Below are 19,147 nucleotides of genomic sequence, written 5' to 3' on the forward strand. Positions count from 1 at the left end.
CACACACACACACACACACACACACTTGGATGCTCTGTGTGTTAATCTAAGTTAAAAGCTAAATGGATACATAATGCCTCTACTGAGAGCATTATCCTTTTCTAGAGAAATCCTGTTCCCGAGCCGCGCACACACACACACACACACACACACACACACACACACACACACACACACACACACACTGGCCTCACATATGTATATACAAACCCACAGCCCCCTTATCAGATGCTCAAAGACTTAATGGCACGGGCTGAACATTAATGTGATATGGATTATACAGAGCGGTCAACTTAATTCTCTTCATGGTCACATCTCAATTCAGCAGACAGTCGCAGTGCATCAGTGGAGTCAGTCATCTGTCGTGTTTCAATTAAAACCGTGGCGGCCACTTCAAGCGCTTCAAAGCTTCACGGCTGCCTGTTGTGTAAATCAATGTAGTGGAGACTTGTATGAGGCAGTAACTCAGCCCATAAAACAAAATGCATGATCAGGAAACACTCATGAAACATGTTTTAACTTAGCATCAGGCTCGTGAAAACCTCCAACAAAGGAATTAGAAATTAAATGCTGCAACATTTTTATGTAAAAAAAACAACAACTTTCTGCTGCTCAATGCTTATTCATTTATTTACTATTATTTACCTATTAACTACCTATGGTCAGGTTTCCATCCACATGTAGTGCAAATCAGGAGACAGGCATGGAACGTAAGATAATGGAAAATGTACCAGCGCTATCATAAAGTTCGATGTTACAGCAATCGCCATCTTGGTTTTTGGAGCCAGAAGTGATCATATTTGGATGAGAGGGTGGAGCTGTGGAGGAGCGAGGGGTGGAGCTGATTGAAAAGCAGAAGATGCTATCAGCAGATGGCGTCTTCACCCATAATTATGCATAACTTTAAGCCTTAATAAAATGTAAAAGTTACCAAAAGTTTTTGTACCAGGCTGTAAACATGATTATTTCAGCTGTAAGGTTGGGCATTTTAACATTTGGGTCTACGGGGATTGACTGGCTTCTAGAGCCAGCCTCTAGTGGCCATTAGAGGGACTGCAGTTATTGGCACTGCCATGTTGGCTTCATTTTCATCCCCCGAGTTTGCCACTTGATTTTGGGGTATTAAATAGCAAGTTAGCTGACAAATACAACCATTTGTGTGTCACATCCAGCACTGCCCATAGTCAGCAGGCGATGGTCACTTGCCTGGATTTGCTCAAGTGCGGCCAAGATGACAAAGAGAGATGAGATGATATGTGACAAGAAGAGACAAGACATGTTAAGCAATGAGAGCAGAACCAAACGGGACAGAAGACAGTGGGTGACCCAGTACAGTCTCTGCTCAGCCAAAGGGTTTGAATCCTCTAAGCCAGGTGGGACAGGATGGGACAAAGGGTGCCATGTGGATTTGGGGATTTTTAGGACTGCTCTTCTCTTGTGTTTCAGACCTCTGTGAGTGCGGTGCATAAAGGGGAAGTATGTCAGCGGGCTGGATTATCGCCGTAATCCATCAGATCATCCTGCAGCCCGCCACCCAGCGCATCCATCTTTAAATAGACGGCTGAGATGAGAGGTAGAGGATTGGGTCTGCACAGACAGAGCCGACAGGGAAAAGGGAAGCTAAAAGATGGGTGGTGGTGGAGGTGGAGTGGACGGGGGAGCACACAGAAGAGTGAAAGTGTGAATATGTGAAAGCATGAGCAAAGGATAAAAAAGAAGTAATGAGCATAGAGAGAAAGAGCTTAAACCATTTTCAGAGGTCGCAAACAGTTTAGAGTGTATTTGTGTGACATAACTAACAGTCACAAACATGAGTTAGACCACTGGTTCTCAACCAGGGGTCCAGGGACCCCAGTGGTCCTTGAGGTAGTTCAAGGGGATCCACAGAAAAATGGGGACTAGATCATTTTTACTATTTAATTCATTATAGGAGCAAACCCAATCTGGGTAAGAGTCATAAGAGTGACTATTCTGATCATAGGTGTTACCTCAACTGTAGCTGTCAATTAGCGTTGGGTACTGTTGAACCTGGTGGCTCTGCAGAGCTCCGTTGTTAGCTTCCTGGCCTCAGGGTGCTCCTCTCTTAAGTTGAACCCAGAGGCTCCACAGAGCTCTGTCATGGCGCTTCTGCCTCCTGTCTGAACCCAGCATTCACACCCAGATACGCTCTTACGTACCAACATTTGGCACAGATTGATTTAAGGTGAATCAGTGCTCGGTGGTACCAATGTAATTTGGTCATTACCCTTAAAAGTACCGATCTCAGTAGCCAAACCTGTTGACAGTTATGGAGTTCTTGTCTTAATCATAGTGAACGACCAAAATCTTTTCAGATGGAGGTCCTCGAAGAAAGTCTGAACAAATGGGTGTCTGTGACCTAACGTGTATCAATTTAGGGGTCCTTGACATGAAAAAGGTTGAGAACCATTGAGTTAGACAGTTTAAACTGTTTATCTAGAGTTAAGATACTATTTACAGCTCAATCAGGAGAGTATTTATTTACTTACACAAGTGAGAATGAGAAAATGTGAAAAAGTCTTTGGCAATTAGACCCCATCGAGATGGTAAATGTTTTTAAGGTGGGTGAGGAATCCATAGTAGAGCAGGGAACCCCCCTCCCCTGGGGTCTAGACGCTGGTGGTGGTGGTAGGATGAGGTGGTGATGAGGTGGTGATGAGATGAAGATGGAGAAGTGCTGATGATCTGGATGAGTAGAGGAATGAGCCTTGTTGAGCCTGTCCTGGACTCTGTATATGATGGCTGGAGGTGAACGGGGTGGAGGATTGCGCAACGATTCTGCCTAAAATGACAGCTGACAGCAGTAGAGGAAAGACCAGATTTAAGATTTAGCTGTAGCGTCCTGATTGGCTGATAGAGATGGTGGCGATGTTTGATTGGCTCGCTAGAACAGTGGACACCCATTGTCACCTGATTAGAGGAAGCAGAGGGAGAAGGAGATTTGTTGGAGAGAATTGTGAATGGATGAAGCACAAAGAAAGTTTCCCTGATTGAACTTACGCTGAGCTTCATTAAGAGGAAATGGTTGCAGTAGCAGGGGTGGAGGAAGAATTCAGTTTTTTACTCAAGTAAAAATACTAATACCACACTGTAAACTCCTGTATTGAAAATGTTACTTGAGTAGAAGTATTCAAGTATTATGAGGGAACAACACAATTTAACTCTCACCTCGTCACGTATTGACGTTTGGTCATGGACCTTCCACGTCCTGATACGATGTGAAAGGTACCCTGGGTGTGTTGGTTGTTGACGTTCTGGGAGGCTGTGTCAAGTTCTGCCTGTTACATGCATTGTCTTCTTTCAAAATACATTTCTGTTTTCACTGGACATTTAATGTTTACATACAGTACGACGCTAAAGGACATCTTCTTAACGTCACTATCCAAGCACAAGATTTCGACAACTTCCAAGTGAAACCCGGGCTGCAGGAAAATGTGCTTAAAAGTGTTAGAAGTAGAAAACTGTCCCCTGTGACCATTATATAGTTGTCACTTGTTTTTTCTGAATAGCAGATCGCTGCTATGAATAAGAGACAACGCAAGTATGATGCTGAATGTATTAAACTGTGTGGACCTTTAACTAACGAATATGGAGAAATCTGGACCCTGTGGCTGGACCAGTTGGGAACCAATGATAAAGCGGATATGTTAAAATGTTGTGTTTCAGCAATGCTGTGGTTAACATGTGGTTAGGGTTAAGCCTGGTCCTGCGTTAAATCAACGACGTCGCTACGTCGAAGGGTACGTGGCTACGCAGAAGGCTCGCCGTAGCCCCCGGCGTAGCCTGACGTGCACCTCCCCAAAAATGTAGCTACACGTCGAGGCGACGCAGACCCAGCGCAGACCGAGAGGGCTGTGATTGGTTTGCTTGGTAGCAACGCATTTCTGCTTCCGTATTTCCAGATTGCGCCATCCCCGCCATCTTTAAACATCTTCTGTTGCGATGTAGATGTTGCAGTATTAAGGCCCATTTATGCTCAACGTTCAATACGGATACGGACGGAGCCGTCTGTCCGTGCTCCGCGTTAATTTCTCTGTGACCGGAAAAGCCGGAAGCTAAACAAAGAATCAACTAGAGACGACGATAACCATTCAGGAAAGGAACGCAGCCTCCTACCGCTCTGGCGGTGAATTGTACCGCGACGAAATGGAGTGATGGAGAAGTTCGAAGGGTTCACGACGGCGTCACGGCAACGACATAGATACATCGTAGGTACGCCGCAGGACCATAAATCAGGCTTTAGGCACAAAAACCACTTGGAAAAGATCATGTTTTGGCTTAAGATGTCCAGCTTGGGGGAGCAATCCGCTGCAGGAAAAGCAGTGACGTCTCTGCAACTGCTTTTCACTTTACCCGCAAGAAACACAGCAACAGGTCGCTTAAAAATATCCATGTTTGGGGGATAAAAAGCGGCTGGAAACACAGCAATGACTCGCTAAATCACAACCACTTTTGCTGTTAGTTGGCCTCAAACAATGGTCTGCAGCTTGGCAGGTGTCCGACCTTGGTGTCACACCATCCACCATCTCATCCACTTCCAGAGGACAAAGTCATGTCATATACTACCTCACTTCAGAAACACTGATACCAAATGTGCAAATGTAACGTATTCATGATTTGCAGAAATATACAATGCCAACATTTTCTTCTGGTGACTGGACTGAAGGATGCAAACCTGTGATCTTGGAGTTCTCAACCTTTTAAACTCACAATCCAACTCGCCCCCATCACAGGCAGCACAAAGATTATTATTGTTTGATGTCAATCATTAACAGATGAGGCGGAAAGTGATTTAGTGTTTCACAAAAAGAGGACATCCTGCTGGCTCATTAATCTAAGGTACAGTACAGTATGTTTCTGTTGTCCTGGGTACAACCAACGCTCAGCTTTCTCACGTGTCATTCCCACCTCTCACTCACAGACCTTTACTTCTCTCTGCTTTGAACTATTTAGTAAACATTTTACAGTTAATACCCCAAAAACTGAGGCTTTGTGGGCTTATTAATGATGATAATACTGAACATCCTCTCGTAACTGTACCTCTTGTTTTTCAGAACCTCCATTTTGTCTCTGTAAACGTTCACTAGCTTTGTTGCTTCACAGGTGAGGTGACGCTTCACGTGCTGTTTGTTTAACGGTTTGTTTGTTGCTGTTTGCCCTTTTGGGAGGCAGCTTAAAGGTTAGAGGAGGGGGCTTCATGCTGAATAGTGACTGATACAAATTCTCAAACCAACCTGTCGGTGAAATGCCGTCAAATTCTGCAGGATTGTTTGGAGCTGATATCTCCTGGGTTATCTTAATTTGGTTGCATCTGCATGGTGCGTTCAGGAGCCATGGCAGTTTGTCAAACAGGCAGTGTGGGAAAGTGACTACATTTAGCAGATAGGTTCCAACGTTGTATCTGTACCAAAAACAGCCACTTATTTCTTGACTTGTTCACAGGGTTGGGAATTAACTTTTGTTGAAAAAAGACTAGTCTGACCTTTTGCGGGTATTTTATTGAAGACAAAGCTTAGAACTTCATATACCGCAACAACGAGACAGCCCTGTAGAGCAGTTCACATTCTTATACTCCTCCTCGGACAAACACCATACCTAACTTTCCGTGTGTGTGTGTGTGTGTGTGATTTCCTGCTGTTTTAGGAACTTGCGCTTACCTAATCTTTATTCTTGGCGTTTTACCACACTTGCCAACGACATCTATTTCCCCATCACAATGTTTCTCCATCACAGTGTTTGCCAGGTCACTCTGCTCTCAGACTTTTCCCCAGAGTGAGACCATTCAGGGTTGTTCAATTTTAGTACACATGTTTTGCTTCTAACCTGACCTTAAGGGTCAAATATTTCTAGGCCTTTTCGCCACAACACTTTTCTGTCCCGCTGCCACTGCGGTGGATTCCAAAATCTGCCATTTTTTTCTTGACTGGTCAGTGAAGCAAATCCAGCAGCCACTTGCATATTTTACCAGCACTTGGCTGGTGGCTGGTGCTAATTTCCAACCGTCCCTGCTGAATAATCTCCATCAAATTCACTGAAATCAGCTGAATAGTTTTTGGGATATCCTGCTAACTAACAGACAACTAAAAACATATATAAACCAGCTATTTGTCACTTTTGTTATCAATTATTGGTTCCTCAATAATAGGGCAGTTTGATGCTAAATACATAAGTACAAAAAAGTTAACTTTTCTATTCTTGTTCAGCTCAAAGACACAAAGCAGCAGGTAGTTTCTCTCTGGCCCCTAGTATCATTAGCTACGAACATGCACACTCATATTCCACTATTATTCATGTAACCATCACCGATTGGAAATTCAGAATTAGACCTTTTCCTGCATGAAGCATTTTCCGATGAAGACATGTGGGATATGGCGATATTATTCAGGTTTTATAGCATTCTTTGGACATGTATACAGCACATTCAGAATATGCATCTCAACCTGGGGTTTTTATCGCACTTTGCGACACATGGCCTCTTGCCTATTTATGGTCGGCTCTGTGTGTTGCATTGGTGCATTGTACACAAACCGACTTGCCAACAGTTTATGAGGCTGTGGGTAGAGACGCAAGAAAACCAAACATTTCTGGTCAAAAGGAGAATCATACCTACTTTTAGACTTGGATATTAAAAGGTTTTTGGAAACGCACACATATCGCATCACTCACTTTTTAAAGAAGGTGGGTAAAGGAATCTTAGAGGGAGGCTGTGTTCACACCATTGAACACAACCAGTGGAAAACTTTGAAAAAATCCTTTTTTTGGTCCAAAGAAGCAAAATGACATGTGACTCCAGCTGTTCCACTTTTCCATGTTTTGACTTGATAAACAACACGTTAGGACAGGTTAATCGGAGTATGCATGGCTGCATGTAAACGCAAGGTGCTATATTCCTTTTCATTAGTCATGTAAACAGCAATATGAATGTAGTCATTGTGTTTACCTCCATGGTGGTTCGGTTGCACTGGTGGGTATCAGCAAACCAGCTGTCTCCTGTTGCACACTGGTCCAAGTCGATGTCTTGAATGTTGACATCCACACGGATCACACCTCTGACACACACACACACACACACACACACACACACACACACACACACACACACGGGAGGGAGGAAGGAAGGTCACATGTGTGTCAGAGTAAAGAAACAAGAGTGGCTCCAAATATCATCAGACTCATTAAAATAATCCCTTTTCTCCTTCGTCTGCAGAAACCTGAACGGCCTTTAAGCGGATTCCCTTTCAAATGTCAGATTTTATCCAACTCTGGTGATTCAAACACATTTTTTATTCCAAATCAAACTTTTCTCCAGAGAGCGGTAGAGAAGGTCACCAGGCCAACTCAGAACTAGAGCGGCAGGTGAAATACAAACTGCTGCTGTTGTTAGTTTCAAAGCTTTTCAAAGCTTTTCAGGCACTAAGGGAAAAGATTGTATTTTGAGACTTGCAAGCAAGTCTTTCTGAAACATTATTCTGGCTGTGAATGTGTTGAAGGAAGGAGAATTTACTCTTGCTTCAGTGAGGAACACACGGTATACTCTCAATTACATCAACAGCATGAGATGGATCAGATCCTGCAAGTCAATGATGTCTCATTCTGCATATAATGGACACATATTGGACACCGGTCACTGAAGCTGAGCGACTGGACTTCTCCTCTCCTCCTCTTTGCACCCAGCATGCTGCTCTGCACATTTAGTAGAGTGATGCTGCTCAAGACTGTCAGCTCTCTGCATGCAGATGAGGCAGGAAGCATTTACTTTCATGAAAATGATTTACTGTCAGTCTCTCTTGTAACTGTCTTTGCTCCAGGGAGGGTGCTCTCTGCTAGGTGTAGACGGAGACATTATGGTGTCAAGTCCCGAAGAAGAACTATAGTGTTTTGCAGTTGGGTGCAGCTTTCTAAATGTCAAATGTGAAATGAATAGCACCAGATTTAACATTTGAGTCTTGCAGAAAGCTGCAAGATTAAATGATTGCGGTGAGGTTTTCAACAACAAACTCTAAACATGTAAGAGGGCTTATAAAATTTTTGTTGAGAGTTGGTTTGAAACCCCTAATCTGATACCAGTAACTAAAACTGATAACCAAAGAGATTCCAGATATTGATCTCAAGTGATAATTGTTTAACTTGGACTAATAATTGTTTACCAGTTGCATCTGTCTAAATTCCAGTGTCTCTGTGTTTGTCATGCTTCATTAGTGTGTGAGAGTTTGCATTTATATGTGTGTATGTGCTCTGGTGTGTGAGTGTGTGTGTGTGTGCGCAGGCCCTAACCTGAACTCTGGTGTCAGGTCAGGCTTGAGGCCGTAGAAAGATGCTGACAGGGTGAGCATCCAGTTGGGAACGAAGCGTCCATCCCTGCAGTCGAGGAAAGGGGCGCTGCCCCAGCGCACACCGCTGTGATTGGTCACGTAGCTGTCACCCTGCCTCCACTTGGGTGTGTCCAAGGTGCTCAGGTCATTGAGGAGCACCCTCTTGGACAGGGCCGCCATCGGCTGGTTGGACTCTGGGAATTTAAAGCTTCTGAACCAGCTGTCGTCGGGGGCTGGGGCAGGCGGGTGCAGGCTCCCCCACGACTTGGATAAGTCCTGGAGGATGATGGTCTGCACCTTGGCTGTCGGGTTGCGGGAGGCACAGAGCACCAGCTGTGGCACTGGGGATGTCGGGTCAGCGTCGAAGGTCAGCAGGGCCCGCCGGATGAGCAGGTCGGCCTCCAGGAGGGCGCGGACCAGAGCATGGTACCACTCCATGTCCTCCTGCACTGTGCTCTCCCGCAGGTCACTGGCCTGGAAGATCATATTGAGGAAGTTGGCGGTGCTGGCCAGCGCATTCTGAGCTGGCCGGAGGGGGGCACTAAAGCTGACGGGCAGGGATCCGGGCTGCCCCGGCGAGCTGTACGCCCGTGAGCAGCGGGCCGTCTCCAGAGTGGAAGGGTCTCCAGTGTACAGGAAGGTCTCTGCTGGTGACCAGTCATCTTCCTCCTGTGTGGGAGCTTCTGAAGGCGTCACTGTAAACCCAGAAGGCTCCGAGGGTCTGAAGGAAGTGGAGAGGCTGGTGGAGACATCTGAGGTTCCTGTGCTGTTTGTTGAAGAGTCAGTGCTGTTGTTTGTCTCCACAGTGACTCCTGATGTGAAGTCTGGAGTCACCTGCGCTCTGAGGAGGGATGGGAGCAGAACAAGGAGCCAAACTGGACCCATCCTGGATTCACTCTGAAGCAGAAGAGGAGGAGGGGGAGGAGGGAGGGGGGTCACACTCCTACAACACCCTCTCTTTTTGGCGCTTGACCCCTTTGTAGTTCCCTTGAGGCAAAGAAAAACGTCACATGTTGGCGGAGCTTTGGACTTTCTTCATCCTCACATCAGCGCGGCGCTGCAGCAGCAGCAGGTGTCCGGGAGGAGAGCGGCCACTCGGTCTGCAGCGCTCACACTCGGAGCGCACAGCTCCATCTGTGCACCGCACGGACACATGCACGCGCGCGTGCACACTCGCACGACGAAATCATTAAATCCGTGTGTCCGCGGCGGTGATGTTGGTGATGAGAGGCGGAGGACGCAGGGAGTAAGCCCCGCATCTCCGCAGTCCCGTCCGGTGTCTCCCGCCTGCGGTGTCCCTCTGTCTCCGTTTTCCAGTCGCAAAGGCGTGCGCTAAAGCTCCGGAGCAAAGCAAATGCAGCGTGCGCAAGAAGGAGGAGGTGGGGAGGAGGAGGAGGAGGAAGAGGGGAAAGCCTCAAAGTTGTGGGATCCCCGTGTTCAGATGGGGGGGGAGGAGATAGAAGTGTAGCAAGAGATGGAGGGATGGAGAGAAGAGCAAATGTCCTCCTTTCTTCTCCTCTTCTTCTCTTCTTCTGACTGCTGCTCTGCTATCTGTTGCTCCACAGAGCCTCCAGCCCATCTGAGGGAGGTTTGTGATACTCGTCCATCCTCCCTCCTCCTCCCTCTCTATCCCATCATTCCATCATCCCCTCCCTCCTCTTCATTCACCCTGTGCCTCCCTCCTCCACCTATCGACAGGGACGCTCACCAGTGCTGAAAGGTGATGAGAGTGGTACATCTGCTGTAGTGTGTGTGTGTGTGTGTGTGTGTGTGTGTGTGTTCACAGAGGAGAGGATGAGGGTTAAGCTCTGCTGCATTTGAGCATCCATCAAGTATCCCCCTGCTGACTGGCTGGCTGGCTGGCTGGAGGGATTAACCCCTCCTACAGAGAGACAGAGACTGGATAGGGATGTTCTTTTACTACACACACACACACACACACACACACACACACACTGGAGGAGATCATAGACGCAGCATGACGACATACGTAGATTACAGGTATAAAAAACGAGGAGATTTTTAATCATTATTGTTTGTAGATTTTTTTTGCAATGTCAGGGAATCCCCTCCCCCTTTGTGTGTGTGTGTGTGTGTGTGTGTGTGTGTGTGTGTCCAAGACAGTCTATGCATCTGTGTGTGCGTGCACCATCGTCTGGCTGCAGCATGAGAAGCGTGAGAAAAAAAAGGGAAGAAATAGAGAGAGAGGGGCGAAATGAAGCAAGTGATGCAGGCAAGAATCCTTGTTTTGGTGGCCATGGCAACCAGTTTCTGAGAATCAATCCCCCCAACCCCCCCCCCCCCCCCATACACACACACACACACACACACACACACACACACAAACACCACTCCCACCTCCCGCCCTGGGACTTCACTGCAGAGCAGCGGAGGTGCTGCAGTCAATCCTGAGGAAGACAATAAGGCAGAGTGTGTGCGCGTGTGTGCGTGTGTGTGTGTGACCTGTGCATACATGTAGTGTTGCAGTGTAATCGTGTTCCTGTCTGCTCTCATGTAGCCGTCGAAGGGAAAACACACAAACAACAAGTGTTAGGATGAGACGATGAGAAGATGCAGTCAGTCAAACACAACATGAGTCACATTCTGCTGCTTCATTTTCGGTTTTCTCACTCCTCTCTCTGTCAAAGTCTTTCTGTGTTTCTCTTCTTACTGCAGTAATTTGATATTTATTGTGTGTCATGCAAATAAAAGTACCCGGCTCACGTCAACATATAAGACACCAAACGTACCGTTGCGGTGGTGAGAGAACATAACCTCGCACATATGACATTACAAAGCAAGATTTTGTCCCAATTTCTGCAAATAAAGTCTGCCACAAAACACAACTTTTTTTTATTGTCATCCATTCAGAAAACTCGTCAGGGATCAATGACATTTTCCAACAAAGTGAAGCCCTTTACGTGTCATATATTCAGCACTATATGCTCCTGTTGTCAAGACAAACTGTGATCTTTGACCTCTTTATTTCGGTTCCACTTTCTCACCTTCTGTCTCATTCCAGTGTTGCAGGTCACCATGCGTCTACGGTCTTCACTCAGCCAGACCACCCTGACAGTGGACCCTGGGGTGGAACTGAGCTGTGGCCCCTGTTCCCCTCTCTGTGCATTGTGAATACACCTTTCATTATGTGCAGTTCACACAGCAGAATACACATGCCCTGTTTCACAAAAGCATTTAATATTCACCTTACAGGCATCCTTAGACTTAAAGGAATACTTCACACCCCTTCGGTCCTGGTTGTGGAACAGTGGACCGGCTCTTTACGCTTGTAGGGCTGCTGGAGGGGTCGTGGGAGTTTGCCCGTCCAGTCTACACGTGTTTTATGGACTTGGAGATGTCCCATGGGGATTCTTGTCATGGGTTCTGTGGGGATACGGGGTATCGGGGTCGCTGATACGAGCCATCCGGTCCTTTATAACCAAAGTGAAAGCTGTGTCTTTATACTTGGCACAAAGTCAAACACATTCTCGGTCAGCGTTGGCCTCCACCAAGGTTGTCCCATTTCTCCAATTCTGTTTGTGATATTCATGGACAGGATCTCGAGGTGCAGCCGGGGGTAGAGAGGGATCCGCTTTGGGGACCTCAGAATTGCATCTCTGCTTTTCGCAGATGATGTGGTTCTGTTGGCTTCATCACACCGTGACCTCCAGCATGCACTGGGGCAGTTTGAAGCCAGGTGTGAAGTAGTCAGGATGAGAGTCAGCACCTCCCAATCTGAGGCCATGGTTCTCTGCTGGAAAATGGTGGATTGCCCCTTCTGGGTTAGGAGAGAGTTACTGCTCCAAGCGAGGGAGTTCAAGTATCTCAGGGTCTTCTTGTTCATGAGTGAGGGTAGAATGGAGATGGATAGATGGTTTGGTGTGGCATCTGCAGTGATGGTGAAGAGGTTTATAGATTTATTGGTCCATCTACGTGCCAAACCTCACCTATGGTCACGAACTCTGGGTAATGACAGAAAGAATAAGATCGCTGATACAAGCGGCCTAAATGAGTTTCCTTCCAATGGCGTCCGGGCTCAGCCTTAGAGATAGGGGGAGGAGCTCAGACATCTGGAGGGAGCNCGGCCTAAATGAGTTTCCTTCCAATGGCGTCCGGGCTCAGCCTTAGAGATAGGGCGAGGAGCTCGGACATCTGGAGGGAGCTCGGAGTAGAGCTGCTGCTCCTTTGCTTCAAAAGGGGTCAGCTGAGGTGGTTCGGGCATCTGATCAGGATCCTCCTGCTAGAGGTGTTCTGGGCACATCCAACTGGTAGGAGGCCCCGGGGCAGACCCAGAACACACTGGAGGGATTACATATCTCATCTGGCCTGGGAAGGCTTCGGGGTCCCCCAGGAGGAGCTGGAAAGCGTTGCTGGAGAGAGGGACGTCTGGAGTGTTTTACTCAGCCTGCTGTTCCCGTGATCCGCCTTTGGATGAGCAATTGAAAATGGATGGATGGATGGATGGACTGTTTACCAAAAGGATTGTAACTGAAGATGCTGAATTGTATTCATTTATTTTGATTGATTAACTAAAGCCTCCTGCCCACTCTCAGAAGACTACAAGCTTCTTAAGAAGCTCCAAAACTTACAGTGAGAAACACAAACCTGTTATTTTTTATTGTTTTTGTTCACTGTAAAGTTTACATGCTGTCCTCTTCCTCTCCTCTCTTAATAATAACTAACTGATATGAGACAAGAGGAGATGCAACAAGACAAATTCAGAAAAGTTAGATGAGAAAACAAGCCAGGATTCTTGTTTTAGTTTAGTTTGTTTTTAAAAGTGTCAGTGCCACACAAACTCCCTCAAAACTAAAATGAGACAGATCAAAACAATATGAGAGCTGAGAAGATGTGATTAGACGCACATGGTGAGGTAAAACAAACAAAACCCTGCAGCGCACAACGATAAAGCACGGGTGTAATGTTAATGCTGCATGCTGCCGACCTCTGACCTCCAGGCTGCATCACATCAATATTCAGCTCCGCAGGGCAGGTCGTTAGTTTGATTACTCCACATAAACCTCAGATATGAACACACACTGCCTTCTTCTTCTCTCATGTAAACACACACACACACACACACACACACACACACACACACACACACACACACACTAGGGATTAATGGCCCTTCATCCACTCTCCCATCATTATCTGTATCCACCAGCAGCATCATCCATCACTGCTGGATGGCCTGCAGCGCCATCTGCCTGCCACACAGCATCAATGCAACAGTCCAGGTCAGTGCTGTTATTGACAGTTAGGGCTCATACTGGGTGTGTGTGCTGTTGACTGAGCCTCATGCAGTCTGAGAGGGATGAAGATCAGTCGCTGCTCGAAGCCCTGCAGCCACCAGGGGGCCCTCAAAAGGAAAAGAAACCCCAAATCTTCTTATCTTTTATTTTATTGTGAGAAATATCAAAGGAATAGTACAACCAAAAACAAGATAACGTATATAGAGTACTCCCCTCCATAATAATAACATTATTATTAGTGTTATTATTATTATACTATAGCTGCAGCTTCATTTAACCTGCTGCATTTTGTTGCATAACTTTTGCAACATACAGTACGTAATATCCCTGATAAGTCTTCTCAAAGTGAAGGTAGATCCATTTTACTTGTATTGTATGTATTTTATGTATTGTATTTTATTCTCTTCCTTTACAGTTGCTCATTTTTCATTGCTTTTCATCATTTTATATCTTTACTTTTCTACTGTTCTATTGCAATCACCTTTTATGTTTATTACCCTGTTTTATTTCGTGCAACTTTTTTTTATTTTCCTCCCCTCTCCTCCAGAACATCCTACCATTTGCTCTGATTCAAACATTAACTTCTGCATTAAACCACTTTAACAGCAGCCGCAGTGTTTATTTGGACATTTTTCCTGTACAGACACATTCAGTGAGGCGAGGAGCCACTATGTGCAGCAACATCCCACAATCACCCTGTTACACTGTGGTCATCTTGTACAATAAGCTGCTGCAGGATACAACTGAGACCAGATTCAGATGTAACACATCATGTTTTCGCCAGTCATGGTTGTTTTATGTCATGTAGACCACTAAAAATTAGACAGTTGTTGATTTTAAAAGCAAATGTGTAATTTTGAAGCACAAATTAATACTTAATTGAGACAGGAATTGATATAAAATATGGGTGTAATCTTTGTAGTCAACTTGTGTCAGACATTTTGTGGTGTTAGGTGCTGTGGCATTTCTTCTAAACGATGTTCATGCGATGAAATCAACTTTCTTTGTCACCAGAATCAGATTCCATAAGAAGATATCAAATACAGAAAAGGTGAGGAATGTGTCTGAATGCAGCCAAGAACAAACCTGAGAGCACCGAGGTTGAAAGAGTGACAGCTCTCTGACGGAGGACTCAATAGACTTGTTCTTAACTCAGTCAGATATCTGGGAGAAAGCCAGAGAAAACCACTTCGACTCCCAACACCTCATTAAAGGTGAGCTATAAAGTAGTTCTGGACACATTAAAGAAGGTGGTGTCAAAGTACTAATATCACACTGTAAAAATACCCTGTTACAAGTTAGAGTCCTGCATTGAAAATGTACAGATTATTAAGTAGAAATACTTAGTGCAGGAAACTGTGACTGTTTCACCATTATATATGATATAATTTGATGATTATGAGTCATGTATTAAAGCAGGATTTTACTGTTGTCGTTGGTTGAGGTGGAGCTCAAATGAACTATTAACTAATAATTATTTTCAGTATGGAATAATCTGATGATTATTTTCTCCATTAATCGTTTGATAGTTTGGTTTTATACTGAAAAACACTGGGTTAAAATTTGACCAAGAGTGGGTCAGTATAGCACAGAGTGACACATTCTCACTCCGACCTCGTCACTTTCCACATCCACACACAACGTGCAAGGTACCCTGGGTGTGTTTGTTGTTGATGTTCTGGGACACCGTGTCAAGTTTTGCCTGTTATATGCATTGTCTTCTTTCAAAATACACTTCCGTTCTCACAGGAAATTTATCGTTTACATACAGTCTCTTTCAAAATAAAAGCACTACGTCGGTACGACACTGTGAATTTACATTTTTTTCTTTAACAACAAACACGTAGATTTAGGAAAAAAGAACAGGGTTTGGCTTTAGAATCTCACGGGACGCGAACACTGCCTCTCTTGGGTGAAAGTTGGTGTTTGTTGGACACATCCATCACCACTCCCACCCGCTCCAGTTGGACGCCTTTTTTCATTGGTTTCTGATGCCACAAGTCACTGCCCAAGCGCCAGATTTCGACGACTTTGGAGTGAAACCGGTCTCCACAGTCGCAATAATGGGTAAACTTTACCCACAGTCCAGATGGCAGAAGAAAATTTTGACGTTGTACATATAAACACTACAAATATGTTACATTTGTATGTTTATACATACCCTAAAAATTAAATTAAAAGCCTAGTCCCAATTAAACGCCTGGTCCCTTGTACTAGCCCGGTGTGGCTACACATTGTGACAAATGAACGCCTGTCTCAATTAGACACCTGGCGTCTCAATTATAAGCATTGCATACGTACAAAACGAGGCCTGAAAGAGGCGCACGCCACTCCCCATGGAAAAGTTGTGATCTATAAAAACAGACTTGATGGGAGAAACCTTGACTCATGAACATGCTTATGAACATTTTGGGAAACTGGCGACGCAGATGGTGAGGTGGAGGCCTGATTTATAAATGAGACGCCTGGTCTGGGCTGTTGGCTACCTCGAATTATGTGTCCATTCCTTGATTACTCTTTAAGTTATTTATATTCCTTCAGTCTGTGTAAGGGTCCTCAGATTAAAAGAATCCAAAGGGTTTTTCATAAAAATGAATCCAAGTTGTGAGTATCAGTGTTTTTAAAGTGACGTGGTATATTGGCTGACCTAGTCACTGGGAGACGTGACACTAATGCAAGACACCTGCAAAGCTGCAAACAACTGCATACCATTGTTAGAGACCAACACACAACAAAACTGTTTGTGTAGTATCTGACGTGCCATATTGTTTGATGTCTTGGGTCTTTTATGATCAGTTAGGGGCCCAGGTCAAGACTTTATTATGGCCCAGGTCAAGGATTGATAAGATAGGTTGAAAGGCTGGATTCCATCTAGACTGTCTCTCTGTCACCTGTCACATTTTGTCTCAAAGTTCACAAAAACAATCAATCTATATAGGCAGGGTACTTGGAGCTGTTATTCAGAGCAGTTCATATTGGCTTCGGACACTCTCACAGGCAATCCTAGGAGCTTGATTTGATGCTGTACTTCTTGTAATAAACCTTTCTATATACAAGCAAGACGGTGTCAGCGGAGTCTCCTTCATCACCTTCACATCATCGCTATTTAATAAACAACAGTTGTTTTTAAGTGAATCATTGCTGTGTTTCCAGTGGATTTTTCCCCCGAAAAGGTGGTTGTTTTCCCAGCGGGGTTTCTTCCACCAAAACCAGGTATTTCAAGCCAAGCAATGATCTTATTCTAACCATTACCGTTTGTTTTGTGCCTAAACCTAATCACACTTTAACCACAGCGTTGTTGAAGAATAAAATTTCAACATGTCCTCTACTTAATAACATGCAAATGTAAGGTCTCCATGGTTAGCAGAGGCGTTTAATGCTAACTTTTTTCTTTTATGTTGATTGGGTTGTCATCTAGTACCAATATGTCGTCATGCAATATTCAGTATAAACATTTTGCAACTTGAATTTTTGCAACTTAAAGACATATTTCACTGCTGTAAAGATCTTTTCATAAAACAGAGCTGTCTCTGCAGTAGAAAGAGACAGATACTTTTGAAATTGGTCCTACAGAACCAGAGAAAATGGGGGAAAACAGAGAAAAGGGGCTGCAGCGTTTGTTTTTCCTCAAGAGGTAGAAAACCTACAACTACCAGAATGCAGTGCGCTGCAGTGGACCAATAAAGTTNTGCTGTAAAGATCTTTTCATAAAACAGAGCTGTCTCTGCAGTAGAAAGAGACAGATACTTTTGAAATTGGTCCTACAGAACCAGAGAAAACGGGAGAAAACAGAGAAAAGGGGCTGCAGCGTTTGTTTTTTCTCAAAACCTACAACTACCAGAATGCAGTGCGCTGCAGTGGACCAATAAAGGTTCCCGCTTGTGGGTGACGTATTAGGAGCTTGGCCGTTTTCATACAGGAAACAAAATGGCGGCCAGTCGGTATCAAACTCTTCGAATATCAGTTAAACGGTAAGCTAAAATGTGTTTCTACAAACATTTGAGGCGATAAATTGATCAGCACTGCCTAGTTCTACCGTTTTTATCGTTGTTTTTTAGCCTCCATTTTTCCTTTGAGAGACAGGAGGGCCAGGTCTCTATCTCTCTCTGTTTGTGGTGGCAGGCATACAAAAATCAGTAATCCTCCAAATATCATTTTTAATGATTGGTGATGACTGACCGGCTCTTAATATTTTTCTACTTTATAATTCTATAGTTTCCCTGATGAAAATTCTGATGTACAATCTGTTGAAGCAGGTTTGAGCTGAGAGATGAGCAATGAGATCTGGGTGCTGGTAAGATGGAGGGAAGTTCGCCACAGAGGTAATTATCAGTTCATGCAAATGTGGTAATTAGTATGACATCATGTGATATATAGTATTTCAAAATTAAACAAAAGCTCAAACTGCAACCTCTGTGATGATAATTGTGTGGGAGATGAGTGTGATATTTTCACTCACAGAGAAAGGTGTTTGCCAAAGTATTATTCAAGCCGCCCATCTATGTTTAAATTAATGTTGTTATTACAATCAGAGACAAAGGATGTCCTTCCTTTGTTTAAGTAACATTTGTCGTACTTTAGTCATGCTGTTTGCCATTGTTCTGTTATTGTTGTATTTAATGTTTGTGCTCCGTACCATGTGATATGGTCTTGAGTCAAATAAACGAAAACGAAACAAAACAATTTATTTACACATACTACCCACACCTTTATGATACAAAGCAGGTTGAAAATTGGCAAAATATCTCCTAAACAACATCCCTAGGCTGAATACTTACCGAAAATTTAATCCAGCCGTTTAAAGGGATGACTTTTTGTGGGCTAATGTGAAAGTTAGCGTCACCATAGTTCCCTTAACAAAAAAAAAAACCCCAATTGGATTTTTCCTTTGGATTTTGGATTATTACAGAAAATAATCTCTGTGGCAAACAAACGTTTATGATACATACTTTCATGTTTTGTTCAGCAAGATAATCCTAACAAACGAACATCACTGTCAGGATTTTTGAAACGTGAATGCAATCGCCATAAGTGAATAGCTAACGTTAGGCTAATGTCGCCACCATAACGAGACTGTAAAACACAACACAGTCTCACTCCGACCTCATCGCATATTAACGCTTAGTCATGGACTTTCCACGTCCACATACAACGTGCAAGGTACCCTGGGTGTGTTGGTTGTTGACTTCTGGGACACCGTGTCACCTTCAGCCTGTTACATGCATTGTCTTCTTTCAAAATACACTTCTGTTTTCACAGGAAATTTAACGTTTGCATACAGTCTCTTTCAAAATAAAAGCACTATGTCAGTACAACTCCACAAATTGTAGTTTTTTTTTTTTTTTTCCCTCCAACAACTAATGCACGTGGTTGGATTTAGGAAAAAAAGTGTTCAGCTTTATAATCTTACGGGACGTGAACGCTGCTCTCCCGAGTGAAAGTCTGTTTGTTGGACCCATCCACCACCCAACCCTTTGCCCTATCTGGACTTTAGTCGCCTTAACGTTGGTTTTTGTCCTGTTGTGTGTCCCCCATTAAACTATAACGGCGTCTGGCCGCGTG

The 19,147-nt window shown here is 44.4% G+C and overlaps 1 protein-coding gene across 1 annotated transcript in view; it reads right to left on the reverse strand.

The window, feature by feature from the left end:
* gpr179 (G protein-coupled receptor 179) overlaps positions 1 to 9,899 on the reverse strand; it is a 38,975-nt gene extending 29,076 nt beyond the window's left edge. The window contains exons 1-2 of the mRNA XM_050045024.1: positions 8,293 to 9,899; positions 6,959 to 7,067 (exon numbers count right to left, since the gene is read on the reverse strand). Coding sequence (XP_049900981.1) covers positions 6,959 to 7,067; positions 8,293 to 9,215 — 1,032 coding nt within the window. The 5' untranslated portion in view covers positions 9,216 to 9,899. The remainder of the gene's footprint in view (positions 1 to 6,958; positions 7,068 to 8,292) is intronic.
* Between the last annotated feature and the right edge of the window lie 9,248 nt (positions 9,900 to 19,147).

The sequence above is a fragment of the Epinephelus moara genome, chromosome 5 (genome assembly GCF_006386435.1).
Source record: "Epinephelus moara isolate mb chromosome 5, YSFRI_EMoa_1.0, whole genome shotgun sequence".
Taxonomy (NCBI): domain Eukaryota; kingdom Metazoa; phylum Chordata; class Actinopteri; order Perciformes; family Serranidae; genus Epinephelus; species Epinephelus moara.